Source organism: Lactuca sativa, chromosome 2 (assembly GCF_002870075.4).
Source record: "Lactuca sativa cultivar Salinas chromosome 2, Lsat_Salinas_v11, whole genome shotgun sequence".
Classification (NCBI taxonomy): domain Eukaryota; kingdom Viridiplantae; phylum Streptophyta; class Magnoliopsida; order Asterales; family Asteraceae; genus Lactuca; species Lactuca sativa.
Window position 1 is genome coordinate 197,898,866 of NC_056624.2, and position 24,519 is coordinate 197,923,384.

Here is a 24,519-nt window from a genome sequence, read left to right on the forward strand (position 1 = left end):
ATGCATTTTAATGTTATATCTCGTAGATCCATAAATGTTGTTTTCAAAAGAATTAGTTTTGTCATCCAGAAAGGGTCAGCGACGCAACTTTTTGTCCGCTTGCCTTCTGTCGATATGTATTGAACTATATATGATTTAGTTTGAATAGTGACAATTCCAGAATTTTCTATAATTTCTATAATTCAAACGAGCTCTTAAAATAATATCCGGTGATCGAATTAATTAGGGCGTGATATTGGAATAGGGATGAATCTTTCACCTTCTTATTTACTGGTTTTTTTTAGAAAATTTATAATAATAATTATTCTTGTTAGAACTTAGAAGTACTAAAATCTAGTATAACTATCAACAAAAGACATATACTATATCAAGCGATCTAGACCAGTTAGCCATAATAAATGATAATATCTCTCGTTTTTCATTAGAGTAGAAAGATTAATTATACTTTATATCCATACTTGTTCGTGAGAAATACAAATCGTAATACAGATTCTTAAGTTCATCATCTGAATTTGCATCGAATATATTTACAAGTTCAATGTACATCGACTTTTTTCTCACTAGATATTTCATGTTCATAATATAAAATAAACATATCTTAGATTTTGGGGGATTCAAGGATGATAACCAAATCTACGGGGCTTTTACAATACTAACGGAATAACACATTTTAAAATAGGGGTCTAGGTGCAATTAACCATAAATATGATAAGAGTTCTTTTCTCTCCTTGTGGGTGGGGGGTTGGTAGCTAGGTTTATCTTGCTAATATAAAAAATAAATATATCTACTCTAACGAAAAACAAGTACATATGGTATTTATGTGTACGTAATGACTGAAGGATTAAGAAATAAAAGTTAAAAAATAAAAAATAAAAACTTTTTATCAGGATAGGAAAACTTTAAAGTTTAAACTATCAAAAGATGAGAGTACATGATATACAAATTGAAATGAGGGGTCTAAAAGCAACTAAAAGTTTGAAATTTTGGAGATGCGGGGTATCGATCCCCGTACCTCTCGCATGCTAAGCGAGCGCTCTACCATCTGAGCTACATCCCCAAGTTACATTATTTTCCTTTATTTAACTTACAAATAGAATCCTCATTGTTCGAAGTTTTGTTTTGCTGACCCTTTTCTTCTTAAGCTTGTTGAATACCAAAATCGTACATGTTAATGAAAAATAGATTTTTTTTCCTTATATTTAAATTATAAGTTTTATAAAAACTACAGGTTTATAACCATAGGAAACTAAAAATAATATTATAATCATGTGAAAGTAAACGTTCTTACAAATAACAGAAAAATATAGTAATAAATGTACTAGTTAAATTATATAAAAACTTCAATGATTATTATAGTAGGCTCAAACTAATAGCCAAGTTTAAATTAACAAATAATTAACTAGATAAAAGTAGCTTAAAAGATTTATCATAATCTTTCTAAAATATTTTATAGAGTCCTTAACTTGATTTATGTTTTTAAACGTACATCATATTTCAATAATATATATATATATATATATATATATATATATATATATATATATATATATATATATATATATATATATATATATATATATATATATAAAAGAAATCTCACTATTTTTAAAAATAGATTGAATATAATAATATTATTTTTTTAAGACGTTCAAATCATTAAGCTAATATTACAAGTAGTCATCAATAAAATAATATTAAATTTTATTTTTTTAAGTTTTGAAACCTTATATTTCTCAACAAATTCTATCTCCTTCCCTAAATTTCGGATAATTCAAAATTTGAAACCATCAGAAAATATATGTTGATTCAAATATCCCTCCTGCAGATGCCTCTTTCTTAACAAGTTTTTATTTTAATCCTTATTTATACTTGATTTCATCATTTTTAACTTTTTGTATTTTTATCTTATAAATATATTGGGTGAAGGCTTTATTATATCAGGTTTGTTCCTAAAAAGGTTTTTACTATGTTTCTTTAATGTGTTGGCTTTGCAGGTTCAAAGAACTCAACCAAGAGGGTCAGTTAGAGCATTGTATTATCATTAGTTTGTATATTTTGGCATCTTACTTTTGCAATAAAGAACGGTTAAACACAAGATTTGACATGATTAAGGTAGTTTATATATTTTTCATCTTGTTTAGTCTAAAAATGAAACCTTTTTCATCATTGGTCCTTATAATATCAAGTTTCATCACATGGACTTCCTGATTACGGTGATTATTGTCCTTATTATAAGGTTCTATATAGATTTTGTTCAATATTTTAAGGTTTCGAGAACCTAAATCAATATGAATTCTTGAATTACATACCATCGTTGAAAATGTTTTAATTTGTGACCAAACTTGGTTTAAAATCATAATGAACAAGTTGACACCTGAGTATTTTGGCCTTCTCAAAGGCCTATTTATCGATTTTTGAATCACAACACCTGATATTCTAAAGGTTTATTTTTATAAACTATTATTTATATATTTTAGCATTTTATTTAGTATGACATTAAATTAATAAAGGAATTAAGGAAAAAAAAAAAAAAAAAAAGAGGACGATAAACAGTACAAGTGGTTTGGGTATGTATAAATGGAAGTAATAACCATTTAGGGGGTGTTTGGCAAAAAAGTTTATTGCTTATTAATTTATTAGCTTACAAGTTAATGAATAAGTGTAGGGTAACTTATGAAAAAATAGCGTATTAGAGGTTCCCCACCGGAATAAGTTATTTTAATCCAAACACTTTTTTAACTTATAGTGATGTGGAATCTAATAAGTTGTTTTAAAAAAGCTTAGTCAAACACCTCCTTAATATGGTATGGTAATGCTCTTGAAAAATATGTGTCATTTAATATTCATTTTTCGAAATGAACGAAAAATGGTTTTAACTCTAAAGAGATCATATTATTCGCCGCCCGCCGCTTTGCACGGGTAGACGGCTAGTATATATATATATATATATATATATATATATATATATATATATATTGAAATAATTAAATATATTATAGTACATTTACATCCCTATTATGATAAAATAATAGTTTTTATTGGCACATGACATCATATTAAACCTACTTAGCCACATAGCATCATTATTTCAAATTTCAATATTCTTTATCTAATCTCTGCAATTAAGACATTAAATATCAACCATTAATATAAAATTTGTTTTCCATTAATATGAAATACTTAAAGTATATATGTATATTTTACCTTTGTATATCCGTTTATAACCAATACCTGCAATTAAAGGTATTAAATTACTTATTACATGAGATCAAACATTATTTGTATATCAAAACAAAAGAAATAACTTATTAATATAAAATTTGTTAAGAAAGTTTAGGATATTTCAATGTTCAAACAGGACCGTTCCAAACATATTTTGAGCTTAGGACGAGAGAAAAAAATGGGCATTTAAAATACATAAATGATATCAAATTTTTATAATAACTCAATAATTGAAAGAAAATTACTTATATTATCTTCTAAATATAACAATTTTCATAAAAAATTTGAGCCGTTTTGAAAAATGGGTTCTGGACGGTCGTCCCTATCACCCATCCTCTGGAACGGGCATGTGTTCAAATTGACTGCTCAATTTGTACACTAAAACATATTTTTATCAAAAAGTATACTGTAATTATTAGACAAGTCAAACTATTACCCAAAATTGCAAGTATTCTCCGATAAACAAAAGTCCCGATAGATAAAAAAAAAAAAAAAAAAAAAAAAAAAAAGCATAAATATATAATTTCAATTGTGACGGATAAATCTTAAAAAAAAAAAAAAAAAAAAAAAAAAAAAAAAAAAAAAAAAAAAGTATTTACCGTATCATTAAATCATAGAACTACAAATTTCGAACTTCTAAATAGAGTCATGAGGTCCATAGAAACTAGGCGACTATCATGTAAAAGAAACTAGGTCACTGTCATGTAAAAGAAAGTTACAAAAATTGTATAAAATCATTAATTTTTTCATTTTTTTACACATGACATAAATAATGTCTCATCTATCCTAAACATTTTATTCGACCATTATAAATTCACATGATTAAAATCATGTAACTTTTTAAATTTATAAAATTTTAGAATAATTGATTAATTATTATGATTTTTAACTATTAATATTCGTTTAATTTTATAACCGTGGTTCCCACAAGTTATAACCTAATATATAAATATAATAAACGTTGAACACATTATATAATCGCATAATCTCTATGGAATATGAATTTTATAAATGACATATTAATGAATATTCGATAGAATAACTTATTTAGTGAAGAAATAATAAATATTTGATTTTAAATATAATTTCAGGTCTAAAATGAAATGCTATAGAATGGAGTGTGTTTAATGTACAAAACACAAATGCAAAATAAGCACCTAAAGTGGTTAATAGAAAAAAAAAAGGTTCAATCTCATGACTTTTCAATGGTTATGTCAATTAATAATAAGTTATAAAACAAAGAAAAATTAAATATCTTCTATTTTTGTTCCTACAAATCTTCCTACTAAGTTAAATGATGACATGTGTCACGTTAGTATATTATAATATCAAGTAAAATAAATTCTCATTAGCGATGCTATAGTAATGTGTAATCACTCGTTTTAAATGAAAAGTTTAATATTGTGACGAGTAATACGCTTACCGAATACGGATCATAACTTTTAAACAAAGTTAATACAATTAAAACAACAATAACAAATCCATCATTAAGTTCAATAAAAATGCAAAATGCTAAAAGAATTAAGAGTTTTGATATCACTAAACATGTTGAAGTTCTTAAACGATAAAACAATCAAATCCGTACAGTCCTAGATAAAATGTGATCTCCGTATCAGATCCCACCATTTCCAAGAGGCTGTCTGGAGGTGTCACCAGAAGCCCATGCTTTATAATCTTTCACCAACTGCACATACACACTTTTTAATTTTTCTCATTTATTTTCTTAATACATCATTTATCCATACAACACTTAATGTGAGAAAAAAAAACATGCCTGTGCCATGAAGCGAGGAAGCATAATCTTGAGTATCTGCTCAAGAACTTGAGTGCCACTTGATTCAATAGTTCCAATTGGAATTGCTTGAAAAGGGAATGGAATCTCAATGCTAACCTGAAATAATAGTTGCAACATTGAACTAGTTTTAAGATTCTAGAAAACTTAAAGAAGCCGATATCAAATTTGAAGTTTGAAGAGTTGAGCCCAAAAGTAACTAAGTAAGATAGATATATTTAAGAGTAAATTACGCAAATGGTCCCTATGGTTTAGTGTAATTTACGCGTTTGATCCCTAGCTTATTTTTTTTAACTCCGAAGATTTCTACTGTTTGTTTTTGTTATGTGCTTGGTCCCTGTCTTAACTAAAAAGACTATTTTACCTTTGATATTTTAATTTATTTAAATGAACACACCCCCAACCCCACCCCCTCACCTTACCTTACCTACTCCGCTAATTTTCCCTATTTAAATAATTGTCTCTTTAGATAAGACAGGGACCAAACGCGTAACAAAAACAAATTATAGGTACCTAGCGTGTAACAAAAGTAAAGAGTAGGGACCTTCCGAGTTAAAAATATAAGTTAGGGACCAAACATGCAAATTACCCCAAACCATAGGGACCATTTGTGTAATTTACTCTATATTTAAATAATCACCTCGATAACAGTGTCGGATGTGAGTTTTTGCAAGGATGAATTGCTCTGGTTGTTCGTATCACATGATATTTGATTCACCATAGAAGCTGCATGCCCATACGAAACCAGTGTCAATGGACTCCTGAAAAAGCATTATGTGATATAACTTAGAACAAAATTAATAGCCTCAAAATTCTCCCATGCTATATGAGCTTCAGTGTTTACTTTTAGATCCATGGCGTTTGGTTCAAAGAAAGGGATTGGAATTTGTCACGTGTTTGGATGTCAGGAATGGAATTCGTGAGCGAGAAGAAGGAAAGCAGATGGAGATAAAGCCATACGCAGCAGTCATATTTATCTCAAATTAATGAATTCTTATCAATATTTGAGTTCATAATGGAATTTCATCTGATCTCATAAATCAACAGCATGTTCCCAACTCAACCTATTGATAAAAGCAAGTAAGAAGATAAGAGGCTAAATAATTGATCACCTTCAAATTTATTATTTTGTGCAACCACGATCGGTGACCCCTCAAGCTGCAGTAAGTTAAAAATGCAATAATTATTCATGCCACAACACCATAAATGGCAGTAAGATGAAGAGGAGAATTCGGAGACTTAAAATACCTTACAGGACAAGAGGTTAATAGAACAGCCATTAGGTTGTTCTTCAACTCGAACTAACAAAACAGGGCAAACCTCAAAAGCAAAGAACTTGAATTTGTACACATAACACCTGAAAGTCTTGTCATCTATCCTTTCGATTCTTTGAGCATCCAGAACAGAGTATTGGCTTGCAGGAAGGCTCATATATTCCACTGTCATTCACAACATAAATGAAACCAAAACGGATAAGTCATAAGTGTACACCTCCAAAAAATTGTAAATTTTCCCACTTTAGCTACTACAATTAAATCAGTTGATTAATTCTAATCAATAACTAGTTGTTTCATGTAATCTATTTGTCAAATTCGAACAACTAAAAACAGCACTCACATAATGAGAACATTACAAGCTCACAACATACATGAACACGTTTTATGCAATTGAATTGAAAGCATGATTTCGGAATCAATCAGAAGAAAACAAACGAAAAGCATGTGAATCATATAAAAAAAACGAGCAGAAGATGAAACATTACGTAGAGGGCGTTCGAGTGGTCGAACTGAAACGGATTCGGTTCGACGAGCAACGAATCGAGCTTTTGGTGCAGAAGAAGAATCAGCTGAAACGGAAAGTGAGGGCTTCGCCGTATCATCTGAATTCAATGACGATGAAGATGATGTTAACCCAAAATAGGCACTACGGGGACTGACTGAATGAGGATTAGCAGGGTTTTTTCTGAATTGAGTTGAAATTGAACAAGAACGTGACGAATAATAAGAACTAGAGTTCAATGCCATTGTAGAAAGAAGATAAAAAAAAATATTGCTTATTTGATTTGTGTTATCTCACAGGTTAGAGGGAAATGAGATAACTGATTGAACAGGGGATGTGTATGGTACGGGTACCGATCATGTGGTATAGAATTAGCCCACGGGTGCGAGGTTCTATCTTGGGCTCATGTTAGCTTAAATATACATAAACCTACTAACATGCCCGAGTGCTAAATGGCGCGCCTTTAGCTACAAAACCGACAACCTACGAAGAATATGTCAAAGAAAATAAAATAAAATTATGGTTGTGAGGTAATTTGTATATCTGTTCTTTAACATATTTTTTTCATTTGGAATGTTATATCGTTAGTTTTTGTTGCGTGTTTGGTCCCTGTTTTATCTAAAAAGATTATTTTGCTCTTGAATTTTTAATATATTTAAATAAGGTGGGTAGGTAAGGTAATGTGAGATGAAGATGAGGTTGTGGTGTGTTTATTTAAATAAATTAAAAAAATCAAGCGCAAAATAGTCTTTTAGGTAAAACAAAGACCAAATGCAACAAAAATAAATATTATGGGCCTTCCAAATTAAAAAAAAAAAATATGAACCAAACGTGCAAATTACACCAAACCATAGGGACCATTCGTGTAATTTACTCAAGAAAATACTTATTTATAAATTTTTTACAAAGGTTTTATAATTTCTGTTTTATTTAGGGTAAATTTTACAAGAAATATTATGTTTTTATAAAAATATTATTTTGACACTGTCTTATTTTTCTGTTCAATTTAGTCCTTATATTTTTAAATTTTTATAATGTCGATCACTTAACCGGTCAACTTAATCATTTACTGAAAATATACTTACGTGTTAGTTTTAAATGTATTATTCTTAAATGATATGACATAAATACATTATGTCATTTGATTGTGTGGCAATTATGACATGTCAAAATTGAAACGGAGGCACAACAAACTCTAAGTTTCAATTTTGTACAATTTTAACAGTTTACACTAAGGGGGTATTTGAGATATCATCTAAAAATAGTTTATTTATTTATTGACTTCTTGAAAAATCAATAAGTTAAAAAAATGTTTGGGTATATAAGAAAGACTTTGAAAACAACTTTTTGTTAATTCTTTTAAAAAAAGATGTTAAAATGTCAAATTTCTAACTTTTTAAAACAACTTATAACTTATTAAGTTTTCTAACTCATTTTTTGTCATTTTACATGTATAAGTTAAGCAGGGGCGGCTTAACTAATTTGAGGACTCTAAGCAAACAAAAAAATTGGAACCCTTCAGGTAAGCAAACATATTCAAACTTAAGACTCTTAGTTTTATAAACCAACGCTTTTACCACCATGTCAAACTCTAACTTGTCTTTGTAACCCTATATATATATATATATATATATATATATATATATATATATATATATATATATATATATATATATATATATATATATTAATTTAGTTTCCATAAATTAGACCTACCATAATCACTACTAATTTCAAATTTGAAATTTGAAATCAAAATTTTAATTTCAAATAAATATATAGTTTAACCCTTTGTAATTAGCATTTTATTATAATTACTCTGTTTAGTACATTGGTCTGACAACCAAATATATAATTTAATTTATTTATTTTTCGCATTTTTTTCCTCAAAATTTTCACTTATTTCAGATTTAAATTCAAATACAGCCATCGTTTAATCATTCATATTTAACATTTTGTTTTAATCAACTCGTATACTATACGGGTCTCACAACTAGTATATATTAACACATTAAGCTTTAAATTTGGGGGCCTTAAGCCCTTGCTTAGTTTTGCAAAAGGTAGATGCGGTCCTGAAGTTAAGCCAAACATTTTGTTTTAAAAACAGCTTATGGACTTTTGTCACTATATTTAAGACTTTATAAATACACATTTTTACATTTAAAAGCCATTTTCTTTTATTAAAATACAAGTTTTTTATATTTAAACTTTAATGTTATGTATAAAGGATTATTATTTAATATTTATAATATCACCATACTTTTCATTAGATAAGTAATTTTAATGTAAAATGTATATTTTCATGCATAATAGGTAATTTTAATGTAAAAATACACTTTAAATGACTCATGTCACATAAATATATGTATTGTTTTTTTAACCATCTGTTCATGTGTGTACATGTGACATCATCTATTTTCAGAACCAAACACTTTAAAAATCATGATGCCTCGTTGCGGAAAATCTCAGTATACAAAAATCTTTTGAGTACAAGATAGTCTTAAATAAAACTCTAAGGATGTCATAATCAATACAGATACATAAGTTACAACGAAAAGACCTAATGGTCTTGAACACCATTGTAGGCTTTCTCTTAATCACTCAACATCCTAATCAAGTTTCAGTAGCTTAAATTTTGATACTTGTGATGCATACAAATTGACTGGGTCATGTTGGAAAACCTTGTAAGTTACATAGGGATTTTAATCCCACAATGTTATAATACATACACACACACACACACACACACACACACACATATATATATATATATATATATATATATTAATCCTGCAAAATCAACTATTATCAAACAATATACATATATATTTCCAACTCGGATATCTATGAAACATCATACCTATACATATCCACCTCAATCGATCCTCACAGCTCCTAGTTCATGCTTATCAAAGTCGTTTAAAAGAAAGGGCTTGACTACACCACTAGGGACTTCCTTGGCTGGTGAAAGTCATAAAGGCACCCGGGCCATTAGAGTATTTGATGAATATGGTATCTCATTTCATATACTTCTGTGGGTTATGAGCCCACTATAACACCACGTTTTTGCCTTATATTATAAACGACCAGTCACGTAAATATAGGTCTTCGACAGAAGACTATTTAGGATAAATAGTCTTGACGAAAGTCATAGTAATTGCAAAACCAAGAGCATGCATAGAGAGAACGTCCGAATTTGACTTCATAAGAGAAAGTTATGATATTTAGAAGTTTCAGCATTGCAGTGTACGATGCAGAAACCGAAATAAAGATCGGTCGATTGTTAGGAAAAACAATCAAAATGAGAGTTGAAGATCTCGTCAATATGATTTCGTCGATATAAAGACAATCAAGAACGAATATTGTATGAAAGAGTTATGATTTTTATATGAACTTTCACAGTCTAAGCCTATAAAAATGTAACTTTAAAAATAAATTAAGATTGAGCCGATGGAGTCTAACTGAAATTTGTGATGGGTTTTGAGCATTACAACAGTCCTATATGCACATTCAACCCTATTTGCTTTAGATCTAGGTTTTTCTCAAGTTATACATGCAAATTAATTTTCCAAAGCAAAACCCTAATCTAACATACAATAAAACGAAATCTAATCATATTAGGGTTTAGATGAATACCTTTCTTGTTAGCTAATAGTAACAAGAAATCCTCATTTCAATTCCTTGACCTTCTAAAGCCTAGTGCCCCAAGCCTTACACCTCTAATGGAGTCACAAACACCTCAAGCAAAGAATGAGGGAGAAGGAGTATGAAATCGGCTAGGGTTTCTTCTAAGGAATCAAGTGGCCGATTTCATGAGCCTTAGGGTTCCTTTTATAGTTGAGGATACTAGGGTTTTCAACTGGAAACCCTAATTCCCTTGCTTAGGCCCTAAGCAATCCATAGACCCCCAATGACAGGCCTTGGACGAAAACTCTATGGGCTTCCCATAGATTTTCGTCCATTCCTTATTAAAAGGATCCATTAGCCAAAACTACAACTATCACTGATTTACATAATCAGTCCCCATTCTTTTAATTAGTTTCTTTTGATCACTAAATTAATTCCAAATTAATTTCTGGTCAATAATAATTAAATAATATAATTTCTCAATTAATATATTATTCTTATAATATAATAATAAACCATTAAATAACCTCTTACTCCAAAACTCATTATGTCCAGTTGATATGGTGAAGGCAACCCAAAAGGACCATGTCACTATCAAATCAAGTACATACCAATTATAGTTATGGGCTTAGACACCTAATCCAACAAGTTGTAGATCTCATCAGTAGCTAAGTGTGGATATAAATAACATCGAAAATAGAGCTCGTATGAAGAAAATATGTGTCACACCCCAAAACCACGAACGACGGAAACGTTCAGGGGTGGAGGACGTCATGTACAGTATCACAACAGTGTAATATAATAAACAAGCAACAACATCATCCATTGCATTATAAGTAGAGTTTTAATACATGTGTGTTCTTTCATAATGTACGACAATAAAATGAATAATCAAAATAAGGCGAGTCTTGTCTGTGCTCCATCTTCTCCGGTAACATGGCCATCGCACCTGTCTAACTGATGACCTGAGAATACAAGTTATTTTGAAAGCGAGTATCAGCTTTAAAGCTGGTGAATTCATAAGTATTTATGTGATATTGTCCTGTTTTGGAATGTTGTTAAGAATGTCGTATAAATCCTTAAATAGAACAGTTGATATAAGTATGAAATGCGGTCTTCTACCAAGACCCGAATGTTTTGTTATGACAAAGTAAAATGATAGGTTTTCCTTTCTATTGACTAGTACTAAGAGTACTTAGTCTAACTCATCGTTTATGTGAATATATCACAAAATAAAGTAAAATAGGAAAATGATATGATAGTCTTCTACCAAGACCCTAATGTTCTATAAGTAAAATGATAGTTTTTCCTTTCTATCGACTAGTACTAAGAGTAATTAGTCTAACTCATCGTTTATGTGAATATCTCACAAAATAAAGTAAAATAGGAAAATGATATGATAGTCTTCTACCAAGACCCTAATGTTCTGTTATGACTAAGTAGCCTTCTACCAAGACTCGAATGTTCTGTTATGACTAAGTAGTCTTCTACCAAGACCCGAATGTTTTGTAATGACTATGTAGTCTTCTACCAAGACCTGAATGTTTTGTTATGGCTAAGTAGTCTTCTACCAAGACCCGAATGTTTTGTAATGACTAGGTAGTCTTCTACCAAGACCCGAATGTTCTGTTATGACTAAGTAGTCTTCTACCAAGACCCGAATGTTTTGTAATGACTAGGTAATCTTCTACCAAGACCCGAATGTTTTGTTATGACTAAGTAGTCTTCTACCAAGACCCGAATGTTTTGTTATGACTAAGTAGTCTTCTACCAAGACCCGAATGTTTTGTAAGTAATATTATAGCTTTTCCTTTCTATTGACTAGTACTAGAGTACTTAGTCTAACTCCTCATTTATGTGAAAGTATCACAAAATAAAGTAAACAGGAAAAATATAATCATGTAAGTGTTATTGTCTTGGGTTACCAGGACAAACACGACATCGCCGAAGCGAAAGATAGACCCTATGGACATCCGAAGAGTGTCCCCTCATCCTCTGTAGCGGCAGCAGGGTGGAGGGAGGGTTAGTCCCAACATCAATCTCCTAATATCGATCGTTAACCTAATGATCCTCTGAAGATTCACATCTCATCCACTGTTGCAACAGTTGGACAGAGGGATGGTTAGTCCCGTTACTGACTACTAAATAAGTGACAACCTTAGACATCCGTAGACGTTCATCGACCACTGGTGCTAATCAGTGGGATTTGGAATGGTAAGTCCCGCCGAATTATCCCATTGAACTGGGGTAGGAAAGATAATGTACACAGTAAATACTAATAAATCATCCTCGTAGTTCTAAGTACAAGTATCCAGGTAAGTAAATACAGGATAATGCACCTAAGTAATAGTCTTCCTGTATGGTATTCATGTAAGTGTGTTCATGTAACAGGCAAGTATATGTAAACATATTCATGTATCAGGTAATCCTAAGTAAGTGTACTCATGTATCATGTAAGGTATTGGTATAGACTCATGAATGAACTGACTCTTGTGTGATTCCTTGTAATAGTAATAATGTTTGATATCTTCTAATTATCCCTATGATAGCTAACTGGAAGGTAATTTGTTGTTTACGTAGGTTTATGCACTCTTGCTACCCAAGAGTATTGTAAACTAAATGAAGGGTGAAAACTATAATCTCTAACATATATATGAACATATGCGCATAAGTATAGTTTGATTCAAGAAGGTAAAATAATGGTTTTGCAAGATATCTAGGAGTTTTGAATAATAATTAAGAATGACTTGATGTCATTTTAATAAACATTTCAAAACTAATACTTTTGTTATCAAGGTATTTTAAGATAGAAAACCACTTCATGTGTCACCTTTTGAAATATGTGAAATCTATTGAGTGAAAACACAGTTATAAAATACATAAGATTGATTTAATAACATATTGTTTTCTACTTGTATTCCCTCCCCCCCCCCCCCCCCCCCATTAAAACATTTAAAATCATTTAAAACATTGATTAAGGGGTATGAACTCACATGTTGTTGGTAGTTCGGATGAACTAGACGGCATAGGATTGCTAGGTGTCAAGTGAGGACTTGTACACACACTACGATCCTAATGAACATATATTCACATATATATATGCACTCAATTAGTCTGAAATCACTAATTAATAATGTTAAGACATCCTATACAGAATAAACACTTTATATAAGTGTTTTAAGCCCTTAGGGTTGCATCTAAGCTATTGTGGGACAAGGCACTTGTGTTTAGGGTTCCAAAGGACCCCATATATGAGTTTACTCCTCATATACCATCACACATGGAGTTTACGGTTGTAAACTCTTGAGTTTACAGCCGTAAACTCCCAACCATGGGTGTTTGGTGTGTTTTGAAGTTCCAAATGATTCCTAGAATTATTCCAACTTGGTGGTTAAATTCTTGGAAGGGTTTAAGGCATAGAAACACTCCATTTAGGAGTTTACGGCCCTAAGGCCATTTCCCTTAGATTTTGCGGCCGTAAACTCTTGAGTATGGGTGTTTTTGATGCTTTCAAGTCTCTTGCTCATGTGGTATAGGTTTTAGGCAATTGTTCAAGGCTTTAGGAGGAATTATGGCACCATTTGGCACCATTTATTGGAGTTCACGGCCCTAGAACCTTTTGGGCCGTGAAATCTCTTTCTCCCTTGAATATTAATTGATTTGGTGGTCTAAACATGTAATGTAGGCTTCTAGTTTGAGATCCGGGGCTTTGAGGGACTTTGAGACACCTTTAGCCCTTAAAATGGAGTTTACTCCCCAAGTGTTCTTGGGCGGTAAACTCCCGAATCTTTGGGTTTTATTTGTTTTCTAGTCTCAAACACACTTATATACAAGCCTAAGGTAGTTACCTAACATGGGGAAAAGACTAGGTAGCATTTAAGCCACATATAGGAGTTTACTCTCCAAGAACGTTCTTGGGCGGTAAACTCCCGAATCTCACAGATTTGATATGTAATCTAAGTTATTAAGCACATAATAAGCATTATAAGACAACTAGAGAAGTGTACTCACGATTTGGGATAAAAACCCGAAGATCCGTGAGAGAGAAAATGGCTTTTCTCTAGTTGGAAATGCGAATAATGAATGAATTTGGTTCATAATTCTATTTATAGTCCTGAGATATTTTTGGCAGAAAATTTTTTTATTCCTGAAATGATTTCTCATATAACAGAGTGTTGGAATAACAGTGTTGCACAAAACCCTAGTGCACCCACTCTCCTGATATTTCCTGAAGTGTAAACCCTGAGTTACTCAAACTTACACGAAAAAGTCTGAAAATTAACTGTGACTGCTATAACTTCTATTGAAGTGAATAGTTTGTACAGAATAGAAATTTCGGGTTGTCACAATATGAAGTTTACAAAATCCATATTTTTCATAAAGCGCATGATGCGCAACTTCTAGAAGGTGCAACGTGGACCACAGGGGTTTTGACACCTAGCAGGCACCAGATGGGTCGATGTTACCCTAGTGCGCAACGTGCACCTATAGTGCGCAATGCACATCCTTACTATAAATATATGTCTTCGGCTTCCTTCATTTCTCACTCTTTCCTCACGTTCTCTTCACTCCAAACTCTTTGAAGACCACCCACCCCTTGATTCCAACCTTATGGGTTTTGGAGTACTTTAGTGAAGCTCTGAGGCAGTGGGCCAAACCAATAGAAATGCTCGGTATCGAAGCCCTGCCTGCGATCATCCCGATTTTCGCTAGGATACCTGTAAGTTAAGCTACGATGTAACGCCCAATATGTCAGGTAAAAGTTAATTAATTAATTTTCTTCTTTTGGACACTTGGAGCCGAGCACGTTGGGCATACATATGGTACGTCGGATGTAGTCCAAATCATGCATATGACGGGGAGTCCCCCTGGTATTTTGGGCGTACCTATGCGTACGTAGGGCGTACGTCAGTCAGGGGAAAACCCTAATTTTTAGGCTTTGCACCCTATTCTATAACACCCACGACTTGAGGTAATGCTAATTATTCAATTTTTGTAATTAATTGTTGGACTATGAGATTGATGTTGGATTATTGAGTGGGGCATTATATATTTGGGTTGACTGAAAACGTACGTTGGGCGAAAACTTAGCGTACGCGGGGTGTAGTGGCAGCATTGGATGCGGGGGGTTGATGTGTGTACGCACAACGTACCAAGGGGTACGCACAACATATGCGGGCTGACTCAAAACCCTAGTTTTTAGGGTTGAGGCCATATATATATATATATACATATATATATATATATATATATATATATATATATATATATATATATATATATATATATATATATATATATATATACTTCATTATGTCCCAAACCCCAACCTCCTTATCAACCTCCTTAATTCAGAAACCCTGGAAACCTAACCTTCTTCATCTTTGTGTGATCTTGATCTTGTGAAGTCCATTTTAGTAATTTGAAGCTTGGAATGAGAAAAAGGAAGTTGGTGAGGAAGAACTTGTGTAGCTTGAGCTCAAGGATCTGAGACATCATCATCATTTAGCACTCATTTGAGGTAAAAAGCTCAAAAACTTGCCCCATGAATGCTTAGATCTCTTGTAATGGGGGTTTTGGACCTTTTTGGCCCCAAGAATGCAACTTTATGGTTTCAAATTGGTTTCTAGGCTTAGGGTTGCCACCCTTAGTGCTATTTGAGTCCCAAAGACAGAAAAGTTACCATCTTGAAGGTCTTAATGTGGCCATGCATGAGTATTAGTCATTTCTATGGAAGTAGGTTGCCATATTTCAAGTTTGGGTCCATTTGGGGGTTTGCAAGCCACTAAGTACTCGACTTTATGGGTTAAGACACTTTATTGGACTCAGATCTGTGTTTAGAGCTTAAGGTATTAAGGGATTAAGCCTTTTTGGAGATTATGGCTTAACAGGGTAGTACGTTGGGCTTACAAGCCCATACGCTCCGCATACAAGCCATGCAACTTGTACGCTTAGCGTACAGAAGAGTACGCCCCACATACTCACTGGATTTGGGTTTTTCATCATTTGGGCCTCGGGTTGGGCCATTTTATGGACTTTTCTAGTTTGGTCCAAAGTTATGTTTGGGCTTAAGGGAAGGCCCATTTGAAAAGTTGGGCCCAATTTAGAAAATTAGGCCATTGGTGGGCCATTAATGGGCTTGGAAAGACTATCTAGAATTGGGCCTTTCATGTTATGGATTTGGGCCTAGGTCATGGTCCGGATTAGATCAAGGGTAAAATGGTCATTTTACCCTAAGAAGGATTATTGGGTTTTGACTAAGTGTTATTTTGTACTGATAGCTTGGGGAGTCGTCAGAGCAGCCGCTAGAGATTTCTTACTGTGAGATTCGGCATTCAGCTTTGCGAGGTGAGTTTTCCTCCAGTATGAACGAGTCGAAGGCACCAATGATGGCCCGTATAGTTATGTTAGTATGTTCCGGACTAAGGTCCGATGCCGAGCAGTGCCCGATGTAGGTTTATATGTTTCCGGATTTCGATTTGATGTCAGGTGGTGCCCAAGGAATGTTTGTATGCTTGATGTCTTCTTGATTCTTGCATGTGTCTATATTGTATGTTTCCGGATTATGTTCCGATGTCGGGCAATGCCCGAGGAATATTTGTATGCTTTCAGATTTCGGTCCGATACGGGGCGGGGCCCGAGGAATGTTTATATGTTTATGTTATGTGTTTATTTATGTGTATTTGTTGATATGTTTATTAGTATACCGAGCTTTGCTCGATGCCGGGCGGGGCCCGATGCCGGACTCTGTCCGATGCGGGGTGGGGCCCGACGAAGTGGCGGGGCCCAAAACATTATTTATATATGATTATGTGATTATGTGTATGGGATGTGGTAGTTTGAGGAGACTCACTAAGCTTGGTGTTTACAATTTTCAGTTTTGGTTTTAGGTACTTCCGGTAGCAAAGGGAAGAGCTTGGGATGACTGCATTGCACACACTATGATGTTTTAGCCTGGGATGTTTACTCTGGTATATGTGACCGATGTTTTGAGACGAGATACTATTACTTATGTTTTGATGAGATAATTTGGATAACTATGGTTTTATTTAATAATTAAAAATGAAATTTTTGGTCATGATTTTTGGGAAGTTTCATATTTAAACACATTAACCCCCCCCCCCCCAAATCCTTCACCTTACCAGCGTCCATTGCCTCTTTGAGCTATACCTTGAAACCCTAATCTGCTTCCCAAGAAATTAACCATTGAGTGTGTGTTTTGGTATGAGTGGTGCATAGTGAAAAAGAAGAAGACTTGTAGACAAGCATTGGACAAGAGGGAGCTTGTACATCCAAAGATTATTCACTCTTTCCAGCTTATTCTTGGTATAAAGCCTGAGCCTTGCTCATCCTATGTATATATCTAGATTTGGGGAAGAATTTAGCATATTTTGGTCCCATGGATGCACCCTTATGAGTAAATGCTACTCTAGATGTTATGAGTTGTTCCTTTTGATGTTTTCTGAGGTCCTTGATCCATAAAGCTTGCACCTTGATGGTTACAGAACAACCATGCATGAGTTACAGACCATTTAATGGAAGTAGAAGGCTAGATCTATGATTTGACTCCCATAAAGCCATGCAAAGGAGTAAAGTTGCCAATTTTATTGCTTAGGACGTTACAAAAGAGCTAGATCTGTTAGGCATTAACGAATTAAGACCTCAAAATGTAACTTTGGCCAACTAGGGCGTACGAAGTGTTAGGGTGCAAAGTCACTCTTGGATGTAGTGTTTTAGGCTTTCCCCTTTGTATGTGTAAATGGGTTGAGTCTTTCCTATAAATAGGAAGTGAGTGACTCCCATTACGTAAGTGAATCCGTTTTGGAGTGTTAGACTAGAGAGATAAACTTTGTACAAACTCATTTGTGTGAATAAACCCACTTGTTTTTGCGATTGATCTTCATCTTCTTTTTCTTTCTCATCTTTTTGCATCTTGAAGACTTGATTTCATGAACAAACCGAATTTCCACAACATCAACTTTGTGAGTTTGAATCAAATCTTTTGGAGTTTGATACTTGTGAACTTCTTGAATCACCGGCTTCCGATACGGAATCATTCCTTCAAACGAATCACAAGAATACAAAATATCATCGGTTTGAACTCCAATCGAGCAAAAAACTTTTTCATCATGAGAATCAACTTGAACTCCTTTTTCTTGAACATCAAGAACATCACATTGAACTCCATTGTCAACAATTTCAACAAACTTAAGAGCACGAAGATCATTTGGGTTTTCAATTTGATAAATGTATTTCTTATTGAACAAATCTCTTTCTTCTCCTTCCTTTTGGTTTCTACTACGAACTAATATGGACAAGGCAATTTTATTCAACCATGCAATCTTAAAAATTGGTTGAAATTCCAAGCTTCCATGATCATCCTTCAAACCTCCATAAGAAACCATATTACCCCATGAAATCAATTTGCTTAACACCAACCCATAAAATTGATCTTCATTTACTTTGTATTTCACATCTTTAACGATCACAATCCAAGAATCATATGGCAAACCCACCATGATCACAAAAACTTGAAGAATTCTAGAGAGAGAAAGTGATTTTGAATGGTTTTTCTAGAAAGAGAAAGTGATACAAACAAGTATTCTAGAGAGAGAAAGTCGAATTATGGATCAAATCAAGGAAAAATTTGATTTCTAGAACACAAAACACTCTCTAAACACGAAGATCAATAAGAACATGAAGAATCACCAAATCAAGATATCCATCAAGGATCAATTCTTGATCAAATCAAGAACACCGCTCTGATACCAATTGATGTGGTTTTGATTATGATGGCATGTGCGGAATATGAAAGATCTAGTGAATCATCATGTAAAATCAAGAACACAAGGAGTAAATAAATCTTTGTAAGCTCTTATTAGATCTAGAAAGAATATACAAATGAGTTTGTACAAAGTTTCTCTCTCTAGTCTAACACTCCAAAATGGATTCACTTACAAAATGGGAGTCACTCGCTTCCTATTTATAGGAAAGACTCAACCCATTTACACATGCAAAGGGGAAAGCCTAAAACACTACATCCAAGAGTGACTTTGCACCCTAACACAAAGGTGTATGCTCAGCGTACACACCTGGAATCCCGATCCATGAGTAGCTCTCGAGTATGTCGGGTATACTGGTGGTACGCTTAGCATACTCACCAAGGAGATTTTTTTTGCATTCATTTTCGGTCCACCTTGGAATTTAAGGTTTTGGGCCATGTTGGGCCACGAGCTTTTCTGAGATGGGATTTTTAGGATTTGGGCCCATATTGGGCTTTAGTGTCTTTTGGGACTGTGGGCCATTTTGGATTTGAACTATGTTATGTTAGGCCTATTAAGGGATGGATAAGCGGCCTTCTTACCCTAAGAGTTGGAATTTAGAATCTGGACCCTCGGTTTAGGTTAGTAACCTAATTGCTAATTAGGGTTGTATTGTAGCGATCTAGTGTAGGGAGTTTTTGATTCATCAGCTTAAGGGTGATTTGTTGATTTCCATTCGGAGGTGAGTTTTCCTTCATGGTACTCGTGGGTTGAAGGAACCAATGTCGACCCAATGGATTATGTTTGTAGAATGATAGTTGTCTTTGTGACACTTGCTATTATGCCTGCATATGATTGTTGTCTTTGTGACTCTCACTGATTTGATTATATGCTTTGTTGTAGGGGTGAAATAGACCCAATATCGGTTAAAAGATACCAAAGGGGTGAAATAGACCCAGTACTCGTTGAATGATACCGAAGGGGGTGAAATAGATCCAATACCAGTTGAAAGACACTAAAGGGGGTGAAATAGACCCAATTATGTTTGACTGTTATGTGTGTAGTGTATGAGGTATTTTGGGGAAGCCCACTAAGCTTTGTGCTTACAGTTTTCAGTTTATGCTTCACGTACTTCCAGCTCAAAAGGGAAGGTCCCAGCTTCATCGCACCGTATCCACCCACGTTTTCCGTATTTTGTGATTTTGTACTCTGATATTATTTCACTATGATACACACTTGGTTGTTTGACATGATTACTAGATGTTTTGTAATGAATTGAAAATGAAAATTTTTATCTGAATTTTTTGGGATGTTACATATGCTTTTAGTGTAACTTATATTTATATTCATAGTCGTTGTTATTGATATATATATATATATATATATATATATATATATATGATTTATCTGTAATTCCAGTTATAATGTTGATTGATCTACATACGGGAGAGGTGTCTGGAATGGTCACGTTGGCTTGGTTGTTGCATTTCAGAAAGGTTGTATGCTGAAATGATCATGCATCCCAACTGTCCAGCTTGGTTGATCCTTATTTGATAGAAATCTCAATGTTCATTGGGATTAGTGAAAGATCTAACTTTCTTTACCATATCATCATTGAGATTATTAGGTTAATGTATTATAGGTTAATACTTGTTCAGCGTGCTATCCGTTAGTTAAATCGTCAGTAGACACGTGTTAGCAAAATAACGTGTAGGCCGTAAATACATGTAGACCCATGTTGAAGACGAAATGACGTGTAGGCTATAATTCTAAAATACGCATATTATTTGTATGCATGTATGTGTATTGTGGTATATGATATATTAAGGGAACTCACTAAGCCCAGCGCTTACCCAATTGTTTATAACTATTTTTCAGGATCTTCATTGGTTCATAAGAAGGGAAAGGTTCGACTGTACATACGTGCTTTCACAATCATGTTTCCCCATAATGTAATAAATACTATGATGTAAATGAATATTTTAAGTAAATAAAAATGAAAATTTTGGGTTGAAAACGGGACGTTACAAGTTGGTACCAGAGCCCTGGTTTGAGTGAATTGGATGAACACTCGTGTAATTACAGACTCAAACTTGGGATCTAAGTATTTAATAAATCTTTTTCATAAAAAGAATAATACAAAAAGGAAAGAATATTATGCGTACAGTTAGCTAAGCTCAGAAAGGAAAGTGATTCCCAAAATATACATATTGTTATATCTGCTGACATATGAACTGTTAGAAATCCATGCTAGTATATAGGACAGGGATCTTTTCAGGAATTGTAGGTTATAATTTCTTGATACTTAAGATGCCTTATAACCTAAAAAATGTTTGTTATTTGCTGCTTAGAACCTATATTGATATTAAGTAATTATTTGACAAATACATTAGGTTGCATGCTCCAAGAATTAAATTGTAACGACCATAAATTTCAACCAATTTAAAACATTTTATTTCATTCAAAACCATTACGTTCATACATCTTGTTTTCAAAATAGTTTAAACATCATAGTATTCCCCCAGAACCATATCACATAAATCATAAAACATGAGGAGCGGTACGATCACGCCTTTGCCTTGCTACGATCTCCTGAAGCACCTGAAACAATAAACCACAACTGTAAGTCCAAAATCTTATTGAGTTCCCCCAAAGTACCCATACACACATAAACATAAGCATACAAGAAAGAACAACATACTATGGGTCCAATCAACCTTCCGGTTGGAATACCCTCGGCCCTCAACCATCAGGTTGGAATGCCTACATAACACGAGCCCTATCATCCTATCGGGATGGAATACTCTCGGCCCACAACCATCAGGTTGGAATGCCCAAAGACCTATACGTACAACAATAACTACTATGGGTTTAATCATCCCTCAGGATGGAATATCCCAGGACCCTCAACCATCGGGTTGGAATGCCAACATACTATGAGTCCAATCATCCTACCGTGATGGAATACTCCTGGCCCACAACCATCGGGTTGGAATGCCCCACTTCCTATACATACAGTAAGTACTACTACTATGGATCCAATCATCCCTCGGGATGGAATACCCCAGGCCCCTCAACCATCGGGTTGGAATGCCAAACTACTATGAGTCCAATCATCCTACCTGGATGGAATACTCCTTGCCCACAACCATCGGGTTGGAATGCCAATCTACACTAGCAAACATGCACACATAACAGGCAACCACATAACACTCTACAGAACCAACATACTAGGGCCTTATCATCCTACCGGGATGGAATACCCTCTGCTACAGCTCAACATACATAACCCGCAGGTAACCTCCTACCAGCGTACATAAGGCAAGACCAACTACAGGTCTAAACTCATAACCGCCACCCAACTACTATGGTGTTGATCCAACAAAACTATCTATCACTTAACTATCCATTCCTTTAGGATACTAAGGTATTTTTGAATTAGTGTCTAAGTCCATAACTATTTTGGTATGTACTTGACCCGATGGTGCATGGTCATTTTGGGTTGCCTTCACCAAAGCAACTTGATAGGATGAATTATGGAGAGAGAGAGAGAGAGGATTAATTATGATTTATTAATATATCATGAGAATAATATATTAAAGGAGAAATCATATTGTTAATATTAGTCAAGAATTAATAAGAATTAATTTTGTGGCTAAAAGACATTAATTAAATAAAAGGAACTAGAATTGTCAATTGTGTGATAGTTGGATATTGGGCTAATGGACTCCATAGAGGATGGAGTGGACGAATTCTATGGTGAAACCCATTAGAAATCGTCCAAGGCCTCTAAGGAGGGAGTCCATGGGTTGCTTACACCCTAAGCAGTCAAATTAGGGTTTCCTTGTTAGATAACCGTAATAGCCTCACTATTTAAGGATCCCTAGGGCACCAAAAACGTGGCTAAGAGTTTCCTTAGGGTTTCTACATGTTTTTGGGTGCCTCCTCTCTTCTCATTCTTCATCCTCTTGCTCTTGGTGTTTGTGAGCCATTAGAGGAGTGACACTTGTGACTCTAAGCTTTCTAAAGCCATTACAAGGAGGATTTAAGATTGTTATTGCTACATAACAATCAAGGTATGATCTAAACCCTAGTTCATATATTAATATCGATTATCATATGCTAGATCTAGGGTTTAAAGTCTTGGATGAATTGCATGTACAATAGAGAAACCTAGATCCAAACATTAGGGTTTGCATGAGCACATAAGATGTTCTTATGGCTAAAAGCCATCAGTGGTATCAGAGCCTTGATTGGTTTCTATTGTATTGATGCCTAGTATATTCATTCTTGCTGTAAAATTGAGTTTTTGGCCATCTGCCTGACAAACTCGTCGAGTCCCAATGTGGACTCGTCGAGTAGGTTGAACTCGGCGAGTCCATATGGGAACTCGGCGAGTTTAACTGTCAGACATGCGGATTTTCGGGATTTTTGCCTATTTTGACTTAGGATAATTGCCATAATTGTTTAAAATTAATAAAATACGAATTTTATTGATTCCTTATGATTATCTTTGTCAAAATAAAAGATTTTGGTCTCTAATTAGATAATTGTTACCTTATTTGATAAATGTTAAATTATTTGGATTATCTGATCATTATCTTGCACGAAATTGAATTAGGTCATAATTAGATAATCACCAATTAATTGTATAATTGCCTTATTTGTATTTTGATCTAATAGTTTTGTAAGGTTTCAAAACTTGCCCTCAAGTTTTGGAATTTAAATTTTCATTAAAATTTTAATTTTAAAATGTTAAATTCTAAAACCCTAAGTTTTGAAAATGTTCAAATTGCACCCTTATGGTTTTATTAAATTAATTAAGTGTATAATTAAAAGAGAGTTAAAAAATCCATAGTGATCTGGTTTACATTTAATTAAATTAAAAGTATATTTTATTAAATTAGATCACCTAGTATTTTAAAAGTGTAAAATACACCCTTATACTATATATAACATTAAAAGTCTAATATTATATATGTATAACTTAAACTGCTAGTCTTACCGTTAGTAGGCCTCATTTACGAAGCCGATCTATAAGGGGGGGTATAAGGTTATGGCCTATAAAATGGCCGTTTAATGGGTGTCCACTCTCACCCACCGCTTCCTTGATTGGTGGAGGGTCGTTAGCCGAACGAGTAGGATAGGGAAAACCCTTTCCATTAAAAGTATAATGAAGTATAAAGTAACTAAATGTTTTATACAAAATTCCCAATCTTAGTTACTTTAGGCAAAAATGAATTGATGCAATTCCATGAAATTACACTTTGTGCCCTTGCGAAGACGTTAGTGGAGCGTGTGTGGTTAACTGACACACTAAATGGTTCTAAGCAAAG

The 24,519-nt window shown here is 33.7% G+C and overlaps 1 protein-coding gene and 1 non-coding gene across 2 annotated transcripts; both read right to left on the reverse strand.

Annotated features, from left to right (window-relative positions):
• Window positions 1-985: 985 nt before the first annotated feature.
• Window positions 986-1,058, reverse strand: TRNAA-AGC (transfer RNA alanine (anticodon AGC)). The gene has a single exon. It is a non-coding gene; the product is annotated as a tRNA-Ala (tRNA).
• Window positions 1,059-4,642: 3,584 nt separating this feature from the next.
• On the reverse strand, window positions 4,643-7,140 carry LOC111921765 (uncharacterized). Its single transcript, XM_023917351.3, has 6 exons — window positions 6,778-7,140; window positions 6,264-6,454; window positions 6,128-6,173; window positions 5,656-5,741; window positions 4,998-5,114; window positions 4,643-4,907 (listed from the first exon to the last, which is right to left on the reverse strand). Exons 1-6 carry the CDS (start codon window positions 7,037-7,039, stop codon window positions 4,836-4,838), a joined length of 774 nt encoding a protein of 257 aa, XP_023773119.1. The 5' UTR covers window positions 7,040-7,140; the 3' UTR covers window positions 4,643-4,835.
• Between the last annotated feature and the right edge of the window lie 17,379 nt (window positions 7,141-24,519).

What these genes read in the sequence shown, in the direction of transcription:
- LOC111921765 (XM_023917351.3), bottom strand. Translation starts at nt 7,039, where the DNA reads ATGGCATTGAACTCTAGTTCTTATTATTCGTCACGTTCTTGTTCAATT. An exon ending in TTAACCTCTTGTCCTGTAAG is followed by an intron (nt 6,174 to 6,263) that starts GTATTTTAAGTC and finishes AACTTACTGCAG; the next exon opens with CTTGAGGGGTCACCGATCGT. An exon ending in TTCCTCGCTTCATGGCACAG is followed by an intron (nt 4,908 to 4,997) that starts GCATGTTTTTTT and finishes GTGTATGTGCAG; the next exon opens with TTGGTGAAAGATTATAAAGC.